Here is a 24,074-nt window from a genome sequence, read left to right as displayed (position 1 = left end):
GACTGCACGAGAAGACCGGAGGCATTTGTTGGCGAACGCCTTTGATGTACCGACTCGAAACGGATGGTCGAGCGAACGAACGAACGAACGGCCGCATGCGTTCGGTCCCCGTCTAAATATACCGCACTTTCATTCGTTCGTTCGTTCGTTCGTTCGGATAATGAATACGCACCTTAATAGAACATGAATAATATGCGTTATATAATTATACTAGCGTGTACCATCAGCGACTTCGTTCGCGTCGAATTAATCATTTGTAATGATGATAAAGCAAAGCAAGAATTTCCATTAACATACAAACTGGATAAAATTTAAGGGGTAGTTTCATCTCGTTGGAATTTGACTTTCTAAAAATCCATTTGCCAAAAATAAGCTTTTTACGTCAAGCAGTTTAAGCAGAATCGTGGTTAAGAAATTACCCAACTTTTTGGAACACCCTGTATGATTTTTTTTTTAAATTTCAAAATATGTAAAAAAAAACAAATAAATTATGCTTATCCAAGCGTTTTCCCGAAAGTCTAACCGTTTTTTAAATAACAAATATTGTAATATTTGAGGGGCGTTTTCACCCTCTTGGAATTTGAGATTCGAGAAACCCCTCCTTATCGAACCTCTACACCCCACAGTCAATCCGTTTGCCAAAAATCAGCTTTAAACGACAAGCAGTTTAAGCAGAATCGTGATTACTCAATGGTCATATTTTATGAAACACCCTGTATAAATTTATAAAAAATCTTAAAATATGTAAAACAACAAAATAAAATATAGGTACGTCTAATTTTCCGAAAAACTCACCGGTTTTAAAAAAAAATATTTTAATATTTGAGGGTTAGTTTCATCCCCTTAGAATTCGAGTTTCGAAAAATCCCTTTTTATCGAGCTTCTTATCGAACCTCTTCACCACTCTACACCCTAAAGTCAATCTGTTTTCCAAAAATCAGCGTCAATTTTTACGTCAAGCACTTTAAGCAGGATCGTGATTAATCAATGACCAGATTTTTCGAAACATCCTGTATACATTTTTAAAAAATCTTAAAATATGTAAAAAAACAAAATAAAATATACGTATTTAAGCGTTTTTTCGGAAACTTGGCCGTTTTTTAAATAAAAAATATTGTAATATTTGAGGGCTGGTTTCACCCTCTTGGAACTGGAATTTCGAAAAATCCCTTCTTATCGAACCTCTACACCCTAGAATCACCCTAGAATCAATCTGTATGCCAAAATTGAGCTTCTTACGTTGAGTGGTTTGAGCAGGATCGTGATTAATCAGTATGTCAGTCACAAGGATTTTATATATGTTATATCCATATTTAACCTTCAAATGACCTTATTTACTCTTTATACTTATTTATTGTTATTCATTGTTTATTTCAAAGTTAAACGTATAAGTTCGTTCTAATATAACTCATAAACAATCATATTATGTTTCCTGAGAATCTTTCCAACTACGATGTTCCCATGGTCTCTTCAGTAAACAAGTCGCAGTTCCATGATGGGAAGCGAAGACTCAGCAACTTTAAGATTATTTAAGCCGATCTCTTTCCCAGGAACAACAACTCGAACGCACAACGCACAACTCTCGAACGCAACTCGTATCCGTGTCGTATCGAAGTTCATATAATTCATTTATTTTACTTTGTTAAATTTTAAAACTTAATAAAGTGTTTTAAGTATTTTAATGTTTTTTTAAAATAATAAAAGTGAAAGATAAAATCTAACATATATTAGGATATTAGCACGGCTATTAGTATAGATTTTACATGCGTTGCTTTTTTGGATCATATTGCAATTTCCAACTATATCGATGTTTTTAAAAAATCGATATGTTATTGATATCCCTAGTAAGACTCCACCAGTTATCTATGGATTCCAATTAGATTTATTTTCTATTTTCTATGGATTTAAAATGGATTTAAATCAAAAATTTAAATTCGACGCCATTTTCTATTTTCGTAAGGTAATCGAGGAAGTGCTTGTCACTTTATGGTGCTTGTGTTTTAAAAAAATAGCTTTAAAGAGTCTTGCTGCATTCTAGAATTTGTTACATATCGCAATGTCTGAAAACGAGAACAAGAAATTGGCGGACTTAAGAGTAATAGATTTAAAGTCAGAGTTGGAAAAAAGAGGCCTGGACAAAAATGGCGTAAAACAGGTTATACTTCAAAGATTGAAAGAGGTATAGTAGATTTATATTAAATAAGAATATATTTGGTGTAAAAATGTGCGGCTCTTTTAGTTTTCCATTTCTATACGTTTTTATAAAAGGGAAAAATTCATATGTGATTAATAGTATGTTGGTTAGATTTGTTTGTATTCATAGAATACTAGGTTATGCACGTTCAAAGTAGAATTTATTGTAAAATTTATTTTGTTTAATATCGTATGATCGAAAAAAGGCCTCCAGGTGGCTTGGAAATGATGATGACATTCTCCATATAATTTTACATATAAAATGACAGCGATCCTCATATGCCCACTGCCAATAATAGTAGTTGCTATATTTTATAATAATAATAATAATGGCAGTCTTATATAAACTTAGAAATCACTTTAAATTTTTAGGCATTGGAAAAAGAAGGACATGATCCTGAAACTTACATATTTGAGTCAACGGACAACAAAAAGAGAAATTCAGTTCGTAAGTAGTTTATTATTTTTTAAAATCTTTATTTAATTTTACTATGTAACTTGTACAGAGGATGCTGAATCTGAAGAAAAATTAGATGAGTCTATTGATGATAAAACAAAACCTACGGAAGAAAATACAAAAACCTTGAATGGAAAAGAAAATGGGCAAATTAAAAATAACGATGCTGAATTGAAAGATACAGAAAATGTTTCTCAAAAAGATGACACTAAGACAAATGACGTAGAGCCTGAATCTAAGGAAAACAAGGTATTGACAATTTTTATTAGATATTTATTGGCCCACAGTTTATTTTAATGTTTATAGAAACTAAACTATCTAAATACTCATTATAAATTATATATTTTAATATGTTTATTAAGTTCTCAAATTCAGTTTGTGTAAAGTTTTCAATAAATTATTGTTTATCCCAATATTTAATTGTTAGGGCTTGTATATGTAAACATTGAATTTTTCTTAGTTTAAGCTGCATAGCATAACAATTTCATTACATTTTCATTATATAATAGATCTAAAAGCCACTGTTGTTTAAAGATACAAAACTATCTAAAACTTTACTGAAAACATTAACAAAATAAACAAGAAAAATTAAGACAAGATGGAGGTTTGACATGAATTCTAAAGCTGTAAATTTGCAACGTTGCCATGTCTTGTAATTTTTCGGTTGATTAGGGATTTTTTAATGAAATAAGTTCAATAAATTATTTTGTTATTGTTATTTGTATACACATTTATGTGAAAAATGGATGTTTACTATAGAGAAAAATTTATTATAGTTGCATATATTTTACATTTTTATTTAGGAATCCGAAGAAAACATTGACAAACCTAAAGTTCCGCCTCCGCCAGTTTTGACAGAAGAAGATGATGGGCATGAATCTCCTATTAGGCTTACTTTAGATGATGATGAGACATTACATGATGTCGAGGTATGTGAGATTTTATCAATTATTTTAGAATTTCTAAGTTTTTTTTTATTTACAGAGCGAGTCTACTGAAAAAGCTCGAGATGAAGATACAACAAATGGTAAGTTTTTTAGTTGAAATAATATCATCATACCTTATAATATTGTAAAATTATTATGATATTTTTATTTCTGAAATTGACACTAATTGCATATTATCGAACTATTCATCCTTTATAACATATGTTATACAACAAATACAAGTTTCTTATGGATAGAAGACTATGATACTGGTTCAGATTCCTCTTGGATTAACAAATTAAAATGGAGGAAGCATTCAAATGTAGGTGGCTAGATGAAGATGGATCATCTTTATGCTGTAGTGTATTTACATGATGGAGTTTTGTGGAGGAAGAATTACTGAAGTTTGGGATCATCAAATTATCGACAAAGCACTTTATTACTTGGTATTTTCCACTTGGGAATTGTAGGTGAAGTGAATCTCGAATTAGATATCTAAAAGATATCAGAAAAAAATTGGAACTGAAATATGCAATTAGTTGTCACAAATGTATTCTATAATATTTGAAAATATTAATTTCTTTATGATTTTTTATATATTGTAATAATGTTGAAGCTACAGTGCAAAACGTGGTTTGTTAATTTAAAAAAAATTCTTGTACGAAATCATCTATATATATGACGTCGATTTTGATTTCTGCAGATAAAAGTAAGAAGGAAGATCGAGCGAGTTCGAAGGATGAAGGTTCTCGTCGGGAAGAGGAGAGAGCAGAAGATGATTCTAGGTTGGTTTCACACTTTTTTCAACTTTATATAACTCCATAATGCTGCCTAAGATGTGTTTAAAACATCAATTGGATACTTGACTAAAATTGATTTGAAAAATGCTCAGAAAAGCAGAAACTTGATGAGTTGGATATTGTCGCTAAAGTTACGAGGGAAGGCCGGAAAGTTTCTAACTTCACCAATGTATACAGGAACATTCATGGAACTAATCTGCGCACATCTAGTTGTTCTTTCGACAGTCGGTTGAGTGAATCAATTTAAGGGCTATTGTGAAAATGGACAGCAATGAAAAGAAAATCGCATATACAAATCAAAGACGAGTTACACGGGGACACTGCACCATCAATTACCACTGTGAAATTTTTGAAGTACGTTTGGGACGTCCAAACACTGAAATCACTGATGAATTGGTCATGGTCACAATATAGTGTTAAACAACGAAAGAAATAACAGAGGTCATGCGCATGGCCATAGAACAAATATTTTCACAACTGTTTTGCTGTCAAGACCAACCATTTAGAAGGATAGATGGATTAGGTAGAAGCATGGTTTGGAAAAGCGTCTTAGCGAAAAGATCTTGTGGAAAAATAAAACAATGTTTTGTATCATTGTGAAGTCGGAAACTTTTCAGACTACCCTCGTAAAACCTTGAACTATGACGTTGGTACAAAGTGGACTTTATTAAACACAAACTTCACAAGAAGCATTAGGAGGCAACAGGCAGGTCAAACATCGGTTTTCTGGATTCATACATCTGCACAGCATTGACATCCAGCCCTACAAGCATCCTGGAACTTAGATCTACGTCATCAGAGACTTGGATTTGGAGCCGTTCCGGGATCATGAATTCAATCTCTTCAATTGGATCAGCTGTCGACTGGAGTTTTAGATAATTATAGATTAAATGAGTAAAATTAGTGAGTATATTAACAAATGGCAGCATTATGTTGAGTAAAAAAATATTGGAGAGAGTATTGTTTATGGTAAGAGGAGTTTCTGTGATTTTGTGAATCAAACATGAAGGAAAAGAAAGGTTTTGTAATAATTTAGCTTATTTTGAATGGCGTTAGTTCATTCTTTTTATAAATAGAATTAGCTCACACAGAAATATCATCTGATTGTCGAAAGTATGAAATTTAAATCTATTTACTCAAATACTTCAAATTTTAGCTATAACAAAAACTGTCAACATCTTATTTTTAATACTGTTAATAACATCTTCTAGTCTCATTGACACTATTTATTCAAACAAATAGTAACTATCAAAACTGTGTTTCTTATACAGGGTGGGTCTTAAATAAGTGCAAATATTTTCAGGGCTGGTAGATCTCGAATAAAAGAAACGTATTTTCTCTTCACCGGTTTTCAAATAAATCTAAAATAATGGATATTTTACTTTTGAAAATAAAAAAAAATGATTTTTTGCTTAAATTTCGAGAACCACTGGATTTTTTCTGGGTTCTCTCCCTTGTAATTTTAATCTGCTACCTATGTTGCCATATTGTGAAGGTATTATGTTTTTTAACTACAAATTAAAAAGATTACCAAAATTTTTTTTGGGGAAAAGAAACCTCATATAGATGTTTCTGGAGTCGAAAAATAATGTCCCTAAAAATATTTGCACTTATTTAAGACTCGCCCTGCATAATTATTATTTATACAGAGTAAAACAGAATTGAGTATTTCTTAGATATACAGGGTGGCCCAGTGTTCTGAAGAAGCTCCATATCAAGTTTCTTATTTGAAATTTCCATTCCATTTTTAGGGTTCCATACCAAAAGGGTAAAAAAGGGAACCATAATATTACTAAGACTTTCGCTGTTCTTGCTAATTCTATTGCCGAATCCTATGGCTAATTGAAACTACTAATTTATTCCACTGATTTCGAGGTTCTGAATGAAGCTTATTAGTTACAAATATTTTTTTGCACGCCCTATGGCTAATACTTTAAGTTTGAATTAAACGTCTCAAAAGTAGGAAACTTTGTATGGAGATTTTTTAGGACACTGTCTACTAGATAGCTCTGTATTAACACTTTATTTCTAAGCAAGCGAAATAGCAGGTATTTCTAATTTAGGAGAGAGTCTGGAGAAAATCTTCAGAAGAAAGTCAGCGGCAAATCGAACCCCAACGTGGTTTGGATCTCGAACGTGGCTAAAACGACGCGCGCCAGCGAACTCAAGTCCGCCTTGTCGGCTTGCGGCAAAGTGGTCGGCGCCAAGGTGGTAGTGAACGCGCGCTATCCGGGCTCCAACTGTTTCGGATACGTCACTATGGGATCTGTGGAGGACGTGGAGAACGTTATCAGCAAACTCAACAACACCGAGTTAAATGGGCAGATGATAAAAATTGAAAAGGTTTGTGTCGTTGATTAAAAACCTTTTATCATCAAAAATTTTATCAAAAACATGATGGTAAAATCTCAAATACATCTAAATGGGTAGACAGAACACTCCATTCATAAAACTCAATTTTTTAGAATCATACATGGTTTGACACTTTTATGAGAGTTAAAAAGAGATGGGTACATAAATATGACAACACGGTTGAGTTTCGTCTATCTTTCTGTCATTTGGCTCTATCAGTGGCGCGATGTTTTTTTTTATCAATAATTGATGAATTTTATAAAAAATCGATTGCGATTGCCTCAGACCAATTTTCCATTATAACTAGTTTTGCCTGAGGTCTAACTGAAGGTAACTTTAATTTCACAATCGGAAGCGCCAACAAATAAGAAAATATACGAATTTTTGTAATAATTTACTTATAACTAAAAGTATCTAAATACGCTACTGTAAGCATGGAGGTAGAAAAAACGTAATAACACTTACCGTCGAAATATCAATTCTGGGTTAGAATAGTCCACCTTTTTACAAACTATGCACTTGCGAACCATCGTAGATAGTTAAAAACTACTTTAAATAGTTTTCTTCGCAATGAACACTAATAATTATTAAAAAGTTGTTCAAAAGCTACAAAAACTTTCAAGTACCGCAGAAAACTTACAACCGCGCTGTCAAATATAAGTTGAATGGAAACAAATGAAAGCGTCAAATGTCAGCGTAATTCCTACAGATTTCGTAGTAAAGACGAATCCACAGCGATGTCGCTAGTTGTCATTGTAATTTCCCTAATATAATTTAATTAGAAAACTAAAAATAATTTCAAAGGTATAATCCTGGCACAATCTATGTATATGAATTAAAGTTATATACCTATACAAATATTTAGTTTAACGTTTCTATAGGTACCCAAAAAACATTAATAACAATAATAACATTTGGAACTCGAACCGTATTCTATCACATACCGCGTAAATCTGTTATCATCGATTTTTGCGGAACACGGTTCGTGATCGCGATAAAATGTAAATTGTTTTGTCTCCCTTTATTTAGATGTCTTTTTAAAAACCGCACATCGATATATGTTGTAGTATTTCCGAAGTCAATTGGAAGTACTGAGACTCTTAATTCCCTTGTCCTTAATCGACAATGCCGACAAAGGCAGTGCCGAAATTAGAGTCCCAATCTATTCCAATTGACTTCAGATAAACTATACCGTTTCGGAGTTACGGGGTGTTTTTCAAAAATGTGAATTTTTAACAAATCGCGGTAACTTTTTTGTTATGGAATATTTTGTACTTTTATGAAAACATCTGGGCCCGAATTTTGGAACGTCGAAATAAAAACGTTATGCTTTCAAAGCTTTGAATAAGAAGACTAAGGAAGGAGCATAATGCTATCCATGTATTCATGCATGGTGGGCGGAAAAAGCACTCTAGGGTGGGGATCCTTGACAGTTCTGTTTGACGATTCATTTGACACATTTGAATTTGATTGGAAATTTTGTGGATTTGTCAGTCTTTACTGAGCTTATTTTATGTTATTTATTATTTATTCTACTACTGATAGTTGTATAAAGGTAGTAAATCGAGATGGAAATTGTGGCAGAACTTAAATTAACAGTGACACTATCGCGATTTATCGAAAAAGACTCTAATAGACTAAGATAGTTGGTTGTGTAGCGTGCGGTAGATCTCGGCAAAAATCGAGTGAAATAATGGAACAACTTTTCGCTACATACGTGAAGTAAACCGATCATTTATGAAATTCACTTAAATTAACTAATTATATATTTTGCATTTTTGCTTTTATTTACTACTTGTCAAAGATTAGATGTCAAAGAATACGTCAATTTGACTTGGCTTTCTGCTTCAGTAGCGTATCGGATATTTGTGTTAATAAATAATTATTATAACTTATCTATTTTTAAAAAATGTCTATACCTATGTGACGGATTCATCTATCCAAAAAAAAAGGGAGATTTTCACAAATCTAAGATTTGTCAGCATTCATGGGACACAGGGCACAGAATAAATTTTAATAACGCCAAAATTATAATGAAAGAACCGATAGCCTCTAAAAGAAAAATAAAAGATGCTTTTTTAATTCAATCTAATAAAAATAAATGTATTGCTCATGCATCTGTAGATGTTAGTAATGTATGGCAATCGCTTCTTTGATTTTAAAGAACATTACATACGTAAAATTTAAAAATAATCATACAGAAAGTTTGGGCTTTTTGGTTTTACCTTATTAAGTAATTATCAGGTAGTAATTGTTAATTTTGAAGTTTAACTTAATATAATGTCATTTTAACAGAACGTCAACGATTTCTTGTAGACGTATCTGTTTTAAAAAGTAAAGTGTTCTCGAATAGTTCAATTTTAAATATTTTAAATAGTTTTTTTTCTTGATTCTTTATATTTTTTTGCTTCCGACGACGGAAAGAGAAAACTTTCCGAAACGTTAAGCATTTTTTTCTCTTTGTTAGGCAAATTTTTATTACTGTAAACACAACTTCTGACAAGCAGCGTCCGTTTAGGTTTAACGCAGAAGTGTTTACAAAAAATAACTATTTTATTTTGTAGATTTTTCTTGCAGTGCAGTGGCGAAAAACCCATAAGGATTTTTTTGGTTAGCTATTTTTATTAGAATTTTATATTTTTATAACAATTTTAATAACTACCAACATTTATTCACAACGTAAATTAAAAAAACAAATTATTGACTCTACCCCACGTCTACCCTACATCATAGTTTTACATTTTTTAAATAAAATTAGAACGGCACTGATAAACCGGAATTTAAGTCGGCCATATTTGAGTCCCATCGCGGTGGACTTTAGATTTTTGATATGCTCCTTCCTTAATCTTTTTATTCAAAGGGATAACACAATGAAAAATGTCAATGTTACGTAAATTTTATAACCTATTGTTGAGTTATGTCAACGTATTTTTCTATGGATATATCATTATTCTTATTATACAAGGGAAATGTTAAAGACGCTTCTCAGCTTTCTAAGTTACAGTATTCGGGCCCGGGCCTAAACCCGCCGAATGATCTAAAACTTTACAGTTTTATAGACTTTTGTTTAATTCGAAAAAAAATTAGTTTGACCAGGTACGCGCCGATCAAATGAGGCAAATGAAGGACGCCAAGTCTTCAAGTTCCAAATCTAAATCGGACGCAGAGAAGAAGGACGGTAAAAACAGTGGCAGTGCAGAGAAGGAAGATGGTGCGAAGAAAGGGGAAGAAAAGGACGACGATAAACACAGTAAAGACGGGAAAGACTCGCGCGAAAGAAAGGATTCCAAGGAGAGGAGGAGGTCTAATGAAAGAACTCATAAAACAGATGATAAGCAAGTAAGTCTTTAAATGCTAATGATTGCTTTTTATATCTATTTTGAGTTTACTAATTTTTTGGAGTTACTAATTGAAATTAAATGTTACTGTAGTATATATGGTGATGTTGACAACTTCGCATGTTAACGTCCGTAAATTTGTTTCAGCATTAACGTGACCACTGTTTTCTGCAATATAAAAATGAATAGTTAGAAATAAGTTGCTAGTTTGTATTTTATTCTATATCGGGTGAGCCACTTTTGAGACACTTTTTATCTTTTTCAGATAAAAAAAACGAGATTTGTTATGTTAGTATGTGACATAAATTAGGATTGATTGACGTATTCAATTGTTTTTGGTCACTTCCTGTTTCTCTTTCACACTTCCTTTCACACATTACTACAACTTTTGATTTTTAATTAATCGGTATTTATTTACTTTATTCAATAGAAAAATACACTCTGATTAGAATGACATACCATATGTCAACTTTTGACATTTTCGCATATGGCTTATTTGAAATTGTAACATGCGGTTCATAACGACAATTTAACTCTGAACTACCAAGTGTGTGGTATCAAATTATTCGTAAAAAATGCTTTTTCCAATGATAAGATGAGTACCAATGAGGTATGATTAAAAATACGATTTTGTCATCTTTTAACCGACCAGGAAAATGCATGAAAAACATAAGATAGTCAAATTTAATTTTCCAAGGCTCCGTGATTAACAACTAGTGTTTTTGACACAGCCATGGAAGAATGAAAGCCATTCTAGAATGAAATTTACGAAAATACGATCTTTTAATGTCAAAACTTGTCAAATTAATGTCTAAACTTGAAAATGTTGAAACTTGACATATGATATATGATATGTCATTCTATTTAGAGTGTCATTTTTTATTGAATAAAGTAAAAAAAAATACCGAGGGTGCCATTTAAAAAACAAAAGTTGTGGTAATTTCCGGTGAACCAGGAATTGACTAATAACAATTGAGTACGTCAATCAATCCTAATTTACGTCATATACTAACATACCAAATCTCACTTTTTTATCTGAAAAAATAAAAAAGTTATAGGGGTGTAGACGCACCCGGTATATGAACACGGTATTAAGATCTAGCCGCCCATACACGCAAGTGATTTTTAAGCGATCAGTCCCGCAGTCCAGATATGACATTCCATATCCGCCAACCCGGCCATTGGGCCATTCAGAGTACAGATATTATGGTATTGACAAAGACCGCTGCGGGACAAATCTTAAAAATTCCTTACGTTTATGGGCTGCTATTATTGTTTTGTTATTCTGTTACAGGAATATATACGGAATTTCTGTATACAGAATTTCTGTATCTTATGCCGGGTTCACACCAAGGCGACTAAAAGTAAACACGATTTTGAGACAAAAACAAAGCCTTGCGACAAAAAATGGGGAATTCTGACAAGACAAACTTGATACAAATTGTCCACAGCGTAAGGACAAAAGTACAACAAAGTCAAAAGTTTAGTTGTTGCGAATGAGTTTTATTAACCACGTGTGATTTCACTGGTCTCCTACTGTTGGCAGCACACTGCGCCGACAACTTGTCGTAAAATATATGAACAAAACATAGACACTTTGATCTTTACCGACTCGAGACGGGACATTGAAAAGTCTCCGAATTTTGAAACAAAACTAAAATGAGACAACAAAAGTCGCAGAAATGTATTGAATTTGTCGCAATTTTGTCGTAAAACATGAATGTTATCGTTGTTTTGTCTGCTTGGTCTGGACTCGACATAAGATCTCTTTATATCGTTATAGTACTGATAAACAAACTCTTTTCAGAGGGACAGAGATCGTAGAAGTAGATCCAGGGATCGCAGGTTACATGGCGGGAAACCCAGAGATATTTTGACTTTTGATAAAATTAAGGTATTTATTTAGGTTTGTTATTTTGAATAAAAAGATTAAGGAAGGAGCATAATGCTATCCATGCATTCCTGCATGGTGGGCGGAAAAGGGACTCTAGGGTGGGGTTCCTTAATCTTTACTGAGCTTATTTTATGTTGTTTATTATTTATTCTACTACTGATAGTTGTATAAAGGTAGTACATCTAGATGGAAATTGTGGCAGAACTTCAATTAACAGTGACACTATTGCGATTTATCGAAAAAGACTGTAAAATGGTTGTGTAGCGTGCTGTAGATTTCGGTCAAAAATCGAGTGAAATAATGGAATAACTTTTCGCTAGCAAGTGACTATATAATATACATACGTGTAGCAAACCGATCGTTTATAAAATTCACTTAAATTAACTAATTATATATTTTTTTCTCGCATTTTTTCCCTTTATTTACTACTTGTCAAAGATTAGATGTCAAAGAATTTAGATACGTCAATTTGACTTACCTGCTTCAGTAGCGTATCGGATGTTTGTGTTAATAAATAATTACATATTATAACTTATCTATTTTTATTAGAATTATATATTTTTATAACAATTTTAATAACTACCAACATTTTTGACAACGTAAAATAAAACAACAAATTATTGAGTCTACCCCAAGTCTACCCTACTTCATAGTTTTACATTTTTTAAATAAAATTTGAACGGCACTGATATACCGGAATTTAAGTCGGCCATATTTGAGTCCCATTGCGGTGGATCTAAGTTTTTTGATATGCTCCTTCCTTAATCATTTTATTCTAAGGTTTGTTAAGACTTTTAATATACTTTGTTTACTGCATGTTTTTCAAAAGTAACTTACCTCTATTGCTTTGTTATTTTTTCATATAAAAAAACGGGACTTGGTATGTGTGTATAGGACATAAATCAGGATTGACTACAACTTTGGATTTTTAAATGCCCTTTTAAATGTCATTCTATTCAGAATATCATTTTATATTAAATAAAGTAAAAAAACACCGAGGATGCCGTTTAAGAATCAAAAGTTAGTAGTAATTTCCGGTAAAACAGGAAGTAGCCGAAAATAATTGAATACGTCGATCAATCCCGATTTATGCCATACTAACTTACCAAATCTCGTTGTTTTATCTGAAAAAATACAAAAGTGGACCGCTATTGTAAAACATCCAGTATATTATTAATAGGTTATAACTTTTTTAACAAGTTTTACAGTTGACAAATTTCACAATTATTGATAAAAAATGTTTTTAAACATTTGTATAGTTTTCACAGGTCTGTATTTTATCTAGTTTCAATAAAACTATTAAAAAGAAAGGGTGTGTATGATATATTTACGAAATCAGACAAAAGAATGAATCTAATACACTTCTAATATACAGGATGTCCTATTAAAAATGTAGTTTATACCAATAACTGTGACATTTGACAGAGTTTGACATTTGTGGTAATACACAATAAAATTTGACCAAAAACCTTTCATTTTGTTGGGACAAAGTGGAACAAAATAAAACGTTAACGCTGTACATTAATGTAGGAGGAGAGAGAGAGACAAAAAATGCGCGAACGTGAACGTATCTTAAGGGAAGAATCGAGACGACGTCACGAGGAGAGCCTCAGGCAGAGGGACATCGAGAGACGTCAACGTCAAGAGGCTGCCAGACTAGAGAGAGAAAAGGAGAAGCTCAGGTTGGAAAAGGAGAAAATCGCTAGGGAAAAGGCCGAATTGGTGCGGATGGAACGGGAACGTCAACGGCTCGAGCGGGAAAAAATCGCCAGGGAAAAAATGGAATTAAAAAGAACGTTGATAAGACTAGAAGAGGACCGAAAGCGTGCTCCGTTTAGAGGTGACGAACGGTTCGACGATCGGAAAAGACCGCCTGTACCTGGCGGCGACCGTTCTAGGTTAGAGAAGATAGGCAGAGATAAGATGGAGGTGCAGCGGTCGTACCCGAGAATGGAGGAGGACCGTAGGACTGGGAAAAGACCGGTTCCGTATAGGGGCGACGATCGGTACGATGACCGTAAGAGGCCGGCGCCTTCTGACAGGCGTTTCGAAGCCCCGCCTCCGCCGAGATTCGACACTTCAAAGTAAGTGATAACTTAATTTTAGTGTTTTTTACTTGTTTATCACTGATTTTTAAGATTTAGCAAATGTCCGTGTATCCCAAGGATACTATAGAGGTAAGGATAGTTCGATTCCTATCTTCCTGCACTGTCAGTTTTTTACGTTATCTAGGGACCGAGTTGAAGTTGGCGCTAAAGATTTTAGACAGTGACAGTTATTTGTGCGTTTGACGGACGAGCGCACAGTGCGGTGGAAGATAAATTTAGCGGGACAAAACCGTTTGGTTAGAAATAAATAAAAAGTGTGTACTGATAAGAACATAGACTTAAAATAAAATATAGACTACACTATTTACATCTCAACGCGGACAAACAACCTTTTTTGTACACATGTTTACTTCTGGGTACAGTCGACCGAGCCTTCCTCATCCAGCCTATGTTGTCACGTCTTTAATATTATCAATATTTTTTTTCTTGTTATACACATATATTGATATATTAATACTACAGTTTAATAAAGTAGGTTTTAATATTCCATAGATGATTAAATAGTCTTTATACTACTAAATTATAAGTCGGATACTGTTTAATAAGGATAAGTTCTTTACAATATGACAACACCGATTAGAGGCGAGGGAGCCTATTCATTCATTTATTACCTTGTAGTACGTGTCGCACGTGTGCGGTAAAGCTTTGTTGCCGCTATCTCCCCGGCTGTATTAACGCATTCTCTTAGCTTGTAGTCCTTAAGTGTTTATTTTATTGACTTTTTCTGTTCAAGAACTATAAAATATGGTTCGACAGTGCCAAATTTTCAAAAAATTTGACTTAAATAATCCATTTAAGTCTTGAAACGACTTTCGACCGGTAGGCAACTCTCAATTTACCTATTAGGAGTCAGTGGCGTTGTTGTAGAAAGGCGCTTATTTAGATAATATTTTAGTAAAATGTAAAATCTGAATTTTTTCTCTTACATTACATTATTTACTTACTTACATTGTAACAAAATCATAATTAATTCCCTGTTAATAATTAATAATGTTTTTATTAAAAATATATTCCGGTTTATTCTAAAATTATCTTCAGAATCTAAAATAACATACAAGAATTTTAAAATGATATTACATTATGAAACAATATTTCTTAATATACCGGATCGTCTCAAAAGTGGCTCACCCCTAATAACTTTTTTATTTTTTCAGATAAAAAAAAAGATTTGTATGTTAGTAGGTATATGACATAAATTAGGATTTATTGACATATTTAATTGTTTTTGGTCTCTTCCTGTTTCACCGAAATGATTACATCTTTTGATTTTTAAAGGCACCCTCGGTATATTGCTACTTTATTCGATAAAAAATGACACTCTGAATAGGATGACATATCATATGTCAACTTTTGACATTGTCGCTTAAAAACAAATCGTATTTTAAATTTCAATCCAGGGTGTCATGGTGTTGTTAAAAACACTAAGTTTTAATCAAGGAACCTTGGAAAAATAGTTTTGATCGTCTAATGGGTTTCGTGTCTTGTGTAGGCCGGTTAAAAGATGTACAAATCGTATTTTTAATCATACATATGTCAATTTTTTCAAATGGAACAAGGGTACTCATTAGCATATTTGGAAAAAGCATTTTTTTATGAATATATTGATACCACACACTTGGTATTTCGAGTCAAATTGTCGTTATGAACCGCGTGTTACAATTACAATTAAACCATATGCGAAAATGTCAAAAGTTGACATATGATATTTCATTCTATTCAGAGTGTCATTTTCTATCGAATAAAGTAGAAATATACCGAGGGTGCCGTTTAAAAATTAAAAGTTATAGTCATTTCCGGTGACACAGGAAGTGACCAAAAACAATTGAATGCGTCAATCAATCCTAATTTATTTCATATACTAACATACTAAATCTTGTTTTTTTATTTGAAAATATAAAAAAATTATGGGGATGAGCCACTTTTGAGCCGCACCCGGTATAATAAAGACAGTACCGAGTTAAATAAATGTAGTTTTTATTTTATCCACTTCCTATCACCTTCCTTGCTTTAATGGAACAGATTTATGTTTTCTCTAATTTACATAATAAGACATCACTTAACTAGAAAAAAAATTACAACAATCATTTTTTTTTCTCTCCCTGTCGCCGATTCTATTATATCTGTGGAATAGATCCGGTTTTGATTAATATTAGGGGTTGTAAATGTTTGACTAAAATTAATAATTTATTATTAATTTCAAAAATTACGTAATTTCGATTATAAAATTTCTTCTATAACGTGTATTTTATTATGTTTATCCTTTTCGGACTCTAAGACGTTTTTTCTAAACTTTTATGTAAAAAACCTGTCCTAAATCTTAATAAAATATAAAAAAGTTTATATACGATATATTTTTAATTTAATTATAGCTTCATTAAAATAAAAAAATTACCCGGCTATGATACGGAGAGTTCAGGTGTACTTGAGAAACGAAAGACAGTGTTGTGTTTTTCGGCAGAGTCGTCAGGGAACGACCGTTACGACAGAGACAACCTATCTATCGCTCGTGTCGCACTCGTTATAACCTAAAACAGTAACACAACAATAACAAGACAGTGTCTGACCGCATGTTCCAGCTATTTATGAATGAGATGCTCAGTCTATATTTTATTTTAAGTCTATGGATAAGAATAAATAGTAGACATTCCAATTGATATAAAAATGCATGAATATTCTTTGTATTTCGATACATTTTTATCAAGCAAATTTGATCGTTTTCTGCTCAGCAAAGCAGAGGTCATACGAAAACAAAATATTTAAAAATGCTTATTCATTTCAAAGCCAAATTATGTTGAAGATTGCCAAAGGTATGTACTTTTCTACTGTAGGTATATTATTTGTTAAAATAATTCGTGCCTTTGTTCTGCAGATATCAAACTTGCACTTGTTTCAAATATTGATATATTGCATGATGTTGTAGATCTTTTGAGTTACCAATAGTTACCAACACAGGTAGTCACAGTTACAAGGAGTTCAAGCTTAACAGGTGAATGCCCAAAAGTTTCATTTCAATCGGATAGTATAAAAACGAAACAAAGACTCGTTAAATGGTTAATTGAAGAGCATTCAAAAGAAGAATTGGGTTTTGCAAGTACTATGAGCTTTAGGGCTAGTGGGAGTAAGGAGGCTGCTATAATTGTTGAAACCTTAACTCCATCGAAAGGCACTGAGTTTAAAAAATTAATAGCTGCCCATACACGGAAAGAAAGGCCCGGCCTTTGGACTTTCACCCAAATTACCATAGCGGAAATATATCCGCGGACTTTGCCTTTCACGCAAACCTATGATATTTTGGGTTAAAGGCCCGGACCCAAGGCCAACTCCGAAGGCCGGGCCTTTCCGTGTATGGGCAGCTGATGAATGACACCAACAATCAGTTCGGCAATTTTCCTCAAGACAAAAACATACAAATGATGTTCTAGTTAAATAAAGCATGACAATATGCTAAAGCCTTATTTTTTACTTTCTGATAATTTATAATAAAACTAAATGATTATTACTAGTTTTAATAAAAGTTTAAAAAATTGTCTTAGATACTTACTCTATATGAATTTACAATTACCGAGTGTTAAAATTAAAATATCTATCTTATTTATTATTTTCAGAATAAAACAGAATTTTTTAAAATAAAATATACAGGGTGTCACAAGATTACAAAGTAATTAAAAAATAACTGCTAAAGAGTTTTTTGTAAGTATTTCACCGGATATCATAATTATATGTATTTGGCAATAGTTTACAGTACGGTTTTTGTGTGTCATGTACGAATAATATCATAGTTTTATTATCTTGTATTTATTTATTAATAAATTAAGTTGTTAATAAATAAATAAATTTAACCATATGGTTGCTATATATTAGACCATTTGCTACGTTCTTAGATTTTAAGTCTCAAATATTGCTCCTGAGATTTTGTCCCGCTAGAATAACCATCCACCGCACTGTGGAGCGCTGGTCCCTGCGTGACGTAAGCATCCACGGCGACTATGATCGCGGCGATTTGACGCGATCGAACAGTCCTTTAGAATATATACAGTCCTTGCGTGTATCCAACGACTTTCACATATTACTTTTATTTTAGAAAAACTCGTGAGCTGAGTCCGAAAAAATTCACTGGACCTTCAAAAGATTCCTATAACAAGGCCAGATCCGGAGGATACGATCCCAAACGCGACAACTCTTATGGTGACAAGAGAGGAAGAGATTACAACGGTAACGATAAAATTCGATTCTTTCTTGAATTCTGTTTTGATTGAAAATGTTTCAGATGCGCCAAGTTTCGATAGGAGGGCGAATAATTGGTCTAGCCAAACTCCCGGCCAATTTGTGAGTAACGCACCGAAACCGTGGGAAACGAAACAAGATTGGCGACAGTCCTCATCAGACAGGTAGGGTTTTGTTTAAGTCACACATAATAGTTATTTTTTATACAAGACGATAAAATGGTATTACGATAATACAATTTTATCGTCGTTTATAAAACAATATTTTTTCCATAGCGAGTTACGTTTTAAAAAATATTCAGAAATTATTATTTCAAGGAATTTATTAAGAGTAGAAAAAATATTGTGCTTGGTTTGCGTTGGTTTCTATGTAATTTGACAAATAAATAAAGCTGTCTCTTTAGTTGTCAGTTTTATAGATAGATGCAACAAGTTTAGATTGGAACGCCCGTAAACATTTTAGGTCGCGACCGTTATACGCGATCTGGCGCTGCTATAGCGGTCGCTAAGAACAACGGCAAACAAAAACAGAAATAATTTTCTCTTGTCAAAGTCAGAATCTTCAAAAATCATAATAGTCTTTCATAATCTAAACCGCTCTCATTAAAGAAATTCCGAAAAGTGTTTATAGCGTCCATTTTCAAAGTAATTATTGCTATCTTGTGAGTTTAATTCAAGTTTTATTTACTCCAACCGGTGATAATTGTGAAAAAGTGGCATTAAAAACTTAAAAAGCTGTGCTGTGGACTGTGAATTGCAAAAACCATCGTGGATCGTGGCATAACGTCGGTTTCCAATGTTTCATAGGTATTTCATACATGCGTCCTTATATAAAATAAAGTTTCTTGTATTTCTTTCACTGTATTTTATTTATAAAATTAAACGAAAATAATAATAAATTTGAATAAACAATATTTGGCGATATAATTCCGGAAAAAGCCGAACCGCTCCGAAATTTTCAAAAGTTTTGGGTCGCGACCGTTGCGAGAATAGCGCCAAATAGTGTTTACATTGTCCTTATGGGCACTTTCCAATCTAAACTTGTTTCATTTATCTATGGTCAGTTTTGAATCAATATTTTTTAATTCTCTTTCTCGTGTCGATTGCTAATTGAATTGGAGCCTGGGCTCAAAACGAAATAAGTAAATTACCAAGAGATATTCATGCTGAGGCGACAAAAGCCATATCCAAACTACTTCCATTTAAATCCCGAATAACTTATGAAAAGGAATACAAAAATTTTCAAAAATGGAAGCAATTAAAAAACGTGCGAGAAGAAATAAAGTTTTTAACTATCCTCTCTGTTAAAGTATCATTTATTCTACCCTTGCGGTTAGAGTACTATTTTATCTACTATTTTTGATAGATGTAAGGTAATTTTAACAGTTGCTATGGAAAAAATAGATAAATCGTGTATAAAGCTGTACCATATGTATATTACACGCGACTTTGTTTACGGGACTTTCACATGCCCATTTTTCAATTTCTTTCTTTCAAAGAACAAGATTATCGTATAAATCTATCCTTCTCTCTGAATACGCTACTGAGCATGCGCAGAACGATATTAGACGTCAATGCTAACTTAGAGCGTTTTTTCCCTGCGTTGACAACAACTACTAAAAATATACACCATTGAAATTTTTTAATCAAGATGTAACTGATACATGTATTTATTATTTTGAAAATATTTGTTATATTATTTCAATATACTTTTTATATAAATTTTAAACAAAAATTAAATCATATAACGATAAATTCTTTTTCAAAAATGTTTTAAAATACTATTTTGAAAAATATCTTCGAAGAATGGGCAACACATAGAACCAGTAACCAGGGAAACGTTATTAAAATATGTTTTGAGATTGAAAAGTCATAACAATAAAAACATTTAATAAGCGTCACTTTTTATATGCTTTTTTGCTGTTTGACCTGTGATAATAAAGAGTTCATTTGGATTTCCGATGATATTTTAGATTTGTGTTCTGTTTGAAAGTTTGTTTTTGTAGCGTGATAAGTTAGTGGATAACTAGACCTTATGACTAAAACATATCCTTAGAGAACTCCACAACGCTAAATGTATGAAAACCTCTGAAGTATGTTCTATATTTTCAAAAAACAAGATATGTGTTAGGTTAGGTTAGGTTAGGTTGCTGGGGTTTGGGATCATATTTGATCCCTCACTCGGAGGCCTTGGGCCCATTGCGATACCCCTGTATTGTTTTACCAAACCTTCCTCTCATTCTTCCTTTGCGTTAAAGCACTTTCAGCTCTTTGCAATGTTCCCGATGTCGCTGATGTTGGTTTCTGCTGCTTCCTCTAGTCCCTCCAAAAAACCTTACCCTAAAGTTTTAAAGCGTCGGTATTCCAGTGCCGGACAGTGGCACAGCAGATGCTCTATAGTTTCTTCTTCCTCTCCGCATTCTCTGCAGTAGTCGTCGTCGGAACCTTTCCATCTTACGAGGTTTACCCCTGTGGGACAGTTTCCAGTGACGACACCTACAATTATGCGTACTAGGTCCTTTTTGTGCTCTAGTAGTTTTGTCTTTTTGCTATCTACCACTGGCTAATTGTCTTCGAGCTGTAGCGCAGTCCTCACGGTGTTGCCACGTCTCTTGCTGCTTGGCTTTGATGGCAGTTCCTATAGCCTCCTTCGGTGTGTTGTTCGTCACAAGTGGTGGGTCATCTGCCACGGCCTCTCCCCTGGCCCCGTCTTTGGCGAGTCTGTCTGCTTCCTGATTGCCCACCACATTGCTGTGGCCTGGCACCAATGAGGTTGTATACAGGGAGACGCTATGAGCATTTAAAGTGCTTAGGAAAAATGGTAACACTAGGCGTGGCTTAAGCCAGCACCAATATGGCGGCATTAGCAGGGCCGGATTACAGAAACTTCTTTGAAAAATTTTATTTTACACAATATAACGACCTCAACTTTTTCAAAAATATAAACTACAAGATTAATTTTAATGACTATATACTATGTATATTTAAGAAGGAAACACAAAAAAATAATACACATTAAATAAATTAAATTTTATTGCTCACTAAATAACACTGTTTTGTTGCTAGTATGTAAACTAATTGCCTTGTTTTTATTGATGTATCTAACAATAATAACCTTAACATTTAAAAAAAAAATAGAAAAAAAGCGGAAAATAATTAAACATGATTACTGATTTACCATAATTAACATTTTGATAATCATTAAAATTTAGAAATCTTAGGAAATGATTATTTATTTGAGATATTTTATTGAGATGTTCTGTCAAAACAGCTATCAGAAAAATGTTTCGAGCATAGAACACTACCTGATGTAGCTTGCCAGTTTCTCCTGTTCAGAAACTTCACCTAAGCTTCTCGACGGATGGGATTTATGAAACCTAAAAATCAGATTTAATATAATATTTATTTGATAAAAATTTTCTAAAGAGAGCAAAATTTATATACTACGTACTAAATTTAAAATGTTCTGATATAAAATTTTATTAGAATAATAAATGTTTATCAATAAATATAAGTCGTTAAGACTTTATCTGCAAAAAGTAAATTTACTTTGTTGATTTTATAATATTTATCTAAAAATTAAAGCTATACTATATAAAGTTTGTACATAGTATATGCTAGCAGATGCTAAAAAGGAATGTAAATAAATGTTTAAGTACAAAATCTTAGTGTAAAAATAGAAAAATAAACCGTAGTTAAAACAAAACTTTTAAATTTGGCCTAGCAAAATACTCTTTCCTGTCAAAAAAAGTATATGTAGTAAAAATAACAGATATTGTTAAGAATTTTTTTTACAAGAATAGAAGTCGAGGCATGTTTTAATCACTTAATTGCAAAGTATTAAATAACTAAACACTTTGCCAATATAAAAACACTTAATATTTAATTAATAAACGCATAACTAGTTAAATGAAAAATACGAAAATAATTTAATCAGGTCCTGTATTATGTTTACACTTACCTGTGAAATGCAATTTCAGTGGATTTCTTCCTCTCTACACGTTGTCGACTGCAACAACTACTTACAGCACACGAAGACATGTTCGGAAAGTCCAAATATTCAAATAAAAACAGAAAAATAGTCTTGGAAAATTAAAAAAACACTCACAGCAACGCACTTAACCTCAAAAACTGAACTGTCAGAATTGCCAGTGCCAATATGGCGTAACTGGGTACGTTTCTCGATAGCTTATGTCGCCTCCCCCCCTTATAACCTCATTGCCTGGCACCCAGCACAGAGTAGCCCCGCCCCGACGCAGCCAGGTCAGTGCTTCTCGGCATTCCATCAAAGTTTTCGATCTCACTGATTGCATGGAGATGCTTCTTAAAGCGGCCAAGCTGTCAGAGTATGTACATCACTATATTCCCTATTGGTCTACCAGCAATTTTCTCTCGTATACATCTAGCCGCTTCCTTTATGGCGTAAACCTCTGCTTGTAGAACATTACAGCCATCCGATAGCCTCAAAGATCGTCGGATAATGGAGTTTCTCTGAGAAGATGCCTATACCTGTGCCCCCGCGGAAGCATCTGTGTAGACTGCTATCTCTTGAGTGTTCATTACTCGGTTGCTTTAAAAGTATGAAAACCTCTGAAGTATGTTCTATATTTTCAAAAAACAAGTTGAGTTATTTAAAATCGTTTTTTAAACCGACTTTCAAGTCAGTGAAATATATATTTATGTTAGGCAACTTAATCACTAAAAATTATTAGGCAATTTACCTTTGAATATTTTTTCTTTAAATAATTAATATACTAATAAATGTTATCTGGTGATTCTGGGGTCCAAATATACTACCCCTAAAAAAATTACACCTATTTAAGACATCCTGTATAATGTGTCCAACGAATCAGGGAACATTTCGACAGACGACATCAAAAAAATGACAGGAAACTCGATTTTCCTGCGAATTAAAATGACAGACACAACTGTCACTGTCAGAAACCATTTCGTTGGACAGAGTGTACTGAAATGGGACGACACTCTATTGATATTTATTTAATTTGTACAGGTGGAATACCAACAGCCAAGGAGCAGCGAGTGGTAGCAGACCTTTTTCCAACAATTCTAATATGGGATTGGTACCACTGTGTCCCCCTCCTCCTGGGATAAATAGCTACAACGATGGTAGATTCGAGTACGGGAAAACTATAAGCTCATCTATGAGAAAATACTAAGTCAAATCAGTATGTCACTATAAAAATTATTGAGCAAACAGACAGAAAGATGTATCAATTGAGCCATGTTCTTGTATGGAAAAATGTAATTATTGTTCTATTTTAAAGTTACATTAGTTTTAGTTAAATTAAATTTAACGTTCCAATGTAGGTTATATTTACGTATGTATTCTTTTAGATAATAAAGTCGGTTGTCCACTTTCATCAAATGTGTTTGATTTATTGCTGAGTACACATAAGTTAAAATACCGGGTGCGTCTCAAAAGTGGCTCACCCCTATAACTTTTTTATTTTTTCAGATAAAGAAACGAGATTTGGTATGTTAGTTTATGACATAGATTAGGACTGATTGACGTATTCAATTGTTTTTGGTCACTTCCTGTTTTACCGGAAATGACTGCAACTTTTGATTTTTAAATGGCATCCTCAGTATTGTTTTACTTTATTCGGTAGAAAATGACACTCTGAATAGTATGATATATCATAATATGTCAGATGAGGAAAATGTCTTTGTAACATGCGGTTCATAATGACAATTTGACTCGAAATACCAAGTGTGTGGTATCAAATTATTCGTAAAAAATTGATTGATGATTTCGGTGCGGT

The 24,074-nt window shown here is 33.0% G+C and overlaps 1 protein-coding gene across 2 annotated transcripts; it reads left to right on the top strand.

The window, feature by feature from the left end:
• Nucleotides 1–1,936: 1,936 nt before the first annotated feature.
• On the top strand, nt 1,937–23,680 carry LOC115890634 (SAFB-like transcription modulator). 2 transcript variants are annotated; one of them, XR_004051672.1, is made up of 13 exons: nt 1,937–2,179; nt 2,566–2,641; nt 2,700–2,899; nt 3,454–3,579; nt 3,635–3,677; nt 4,280–4,361; nt 6,440–6,719; nt 9,816–10,067; nt 11,874–11,960; nt 13,491–14,048; nt 18,150–18,280; nt 18,336–18,456; nt 23,303–23,672. XR_004051672.1 is itself a non-coding variant. In XM_030910922.1 (13 exons), the coding sequence occupies exons 1-13, from the start codon at nt 2,057–2,059 to the stop codon at nt 23,466–23,468; spliced, it is 2,241 nt and encodes a 746-aa protein (XP_030766782.1). In that variant the 5' UTR covers nt 1,937–2,056; the 3' UTR covers nt 23,469–23,680. The 2 variants fall into 2 exon arrangements, 1 of the variants encoding a protein (XP_030766782.1); XM_030910922.1 differs by having other exon boundaries at nt 13,491–14,044; nt 23,303–23,680.
• Nucleotides 23,681–24,074: the final 394 nt, after the last annotated feature.

This window comes from Sitophilus oryzae, unplaced genomic scaffold (assembly GCF_002938485.1).
Source record: "Sitophilus oryzae breed Bouriz unplaced genomic scaffold, Soryzae_2.0 scaffold_907_pilon_pilon, whole genome shotgun sequence".
Lineage (NCBI taxonomy): Eukaryota > Metazoa > Arthropoda > Insecta > Coleoptera > Curculionidae > Sitophilus > Sitophilus oryzae.
This window is presented reverse-complemented; position numbering and strand designations above follow the sequence as displayed.

Bases quoted from the DNA above. Each gene is read 5' to 3' on its own strand.
- LOC115890634 (XM_030910922.1), top strand. From the start codon at position 2,057: ATGTCTGAAAACGAGAACAAGAAATTGGCGGACTTAAGAGTAATAGAT. The intron at 4,362-6,439 runs GTTGGTTTCACA...TTTCTAATTTAG, and splicing joins AGAGCAGAAGATGATTCTAG to GAGAGAGTCTGGAGAAAATC. The intron at 11,961-13,490 runs GTATTTATTTAG...ACATTAATGTAG, and splicing joins TGACTTTTGATAAAATTAAG to GAGGAGAGAGAGAGACAAAA.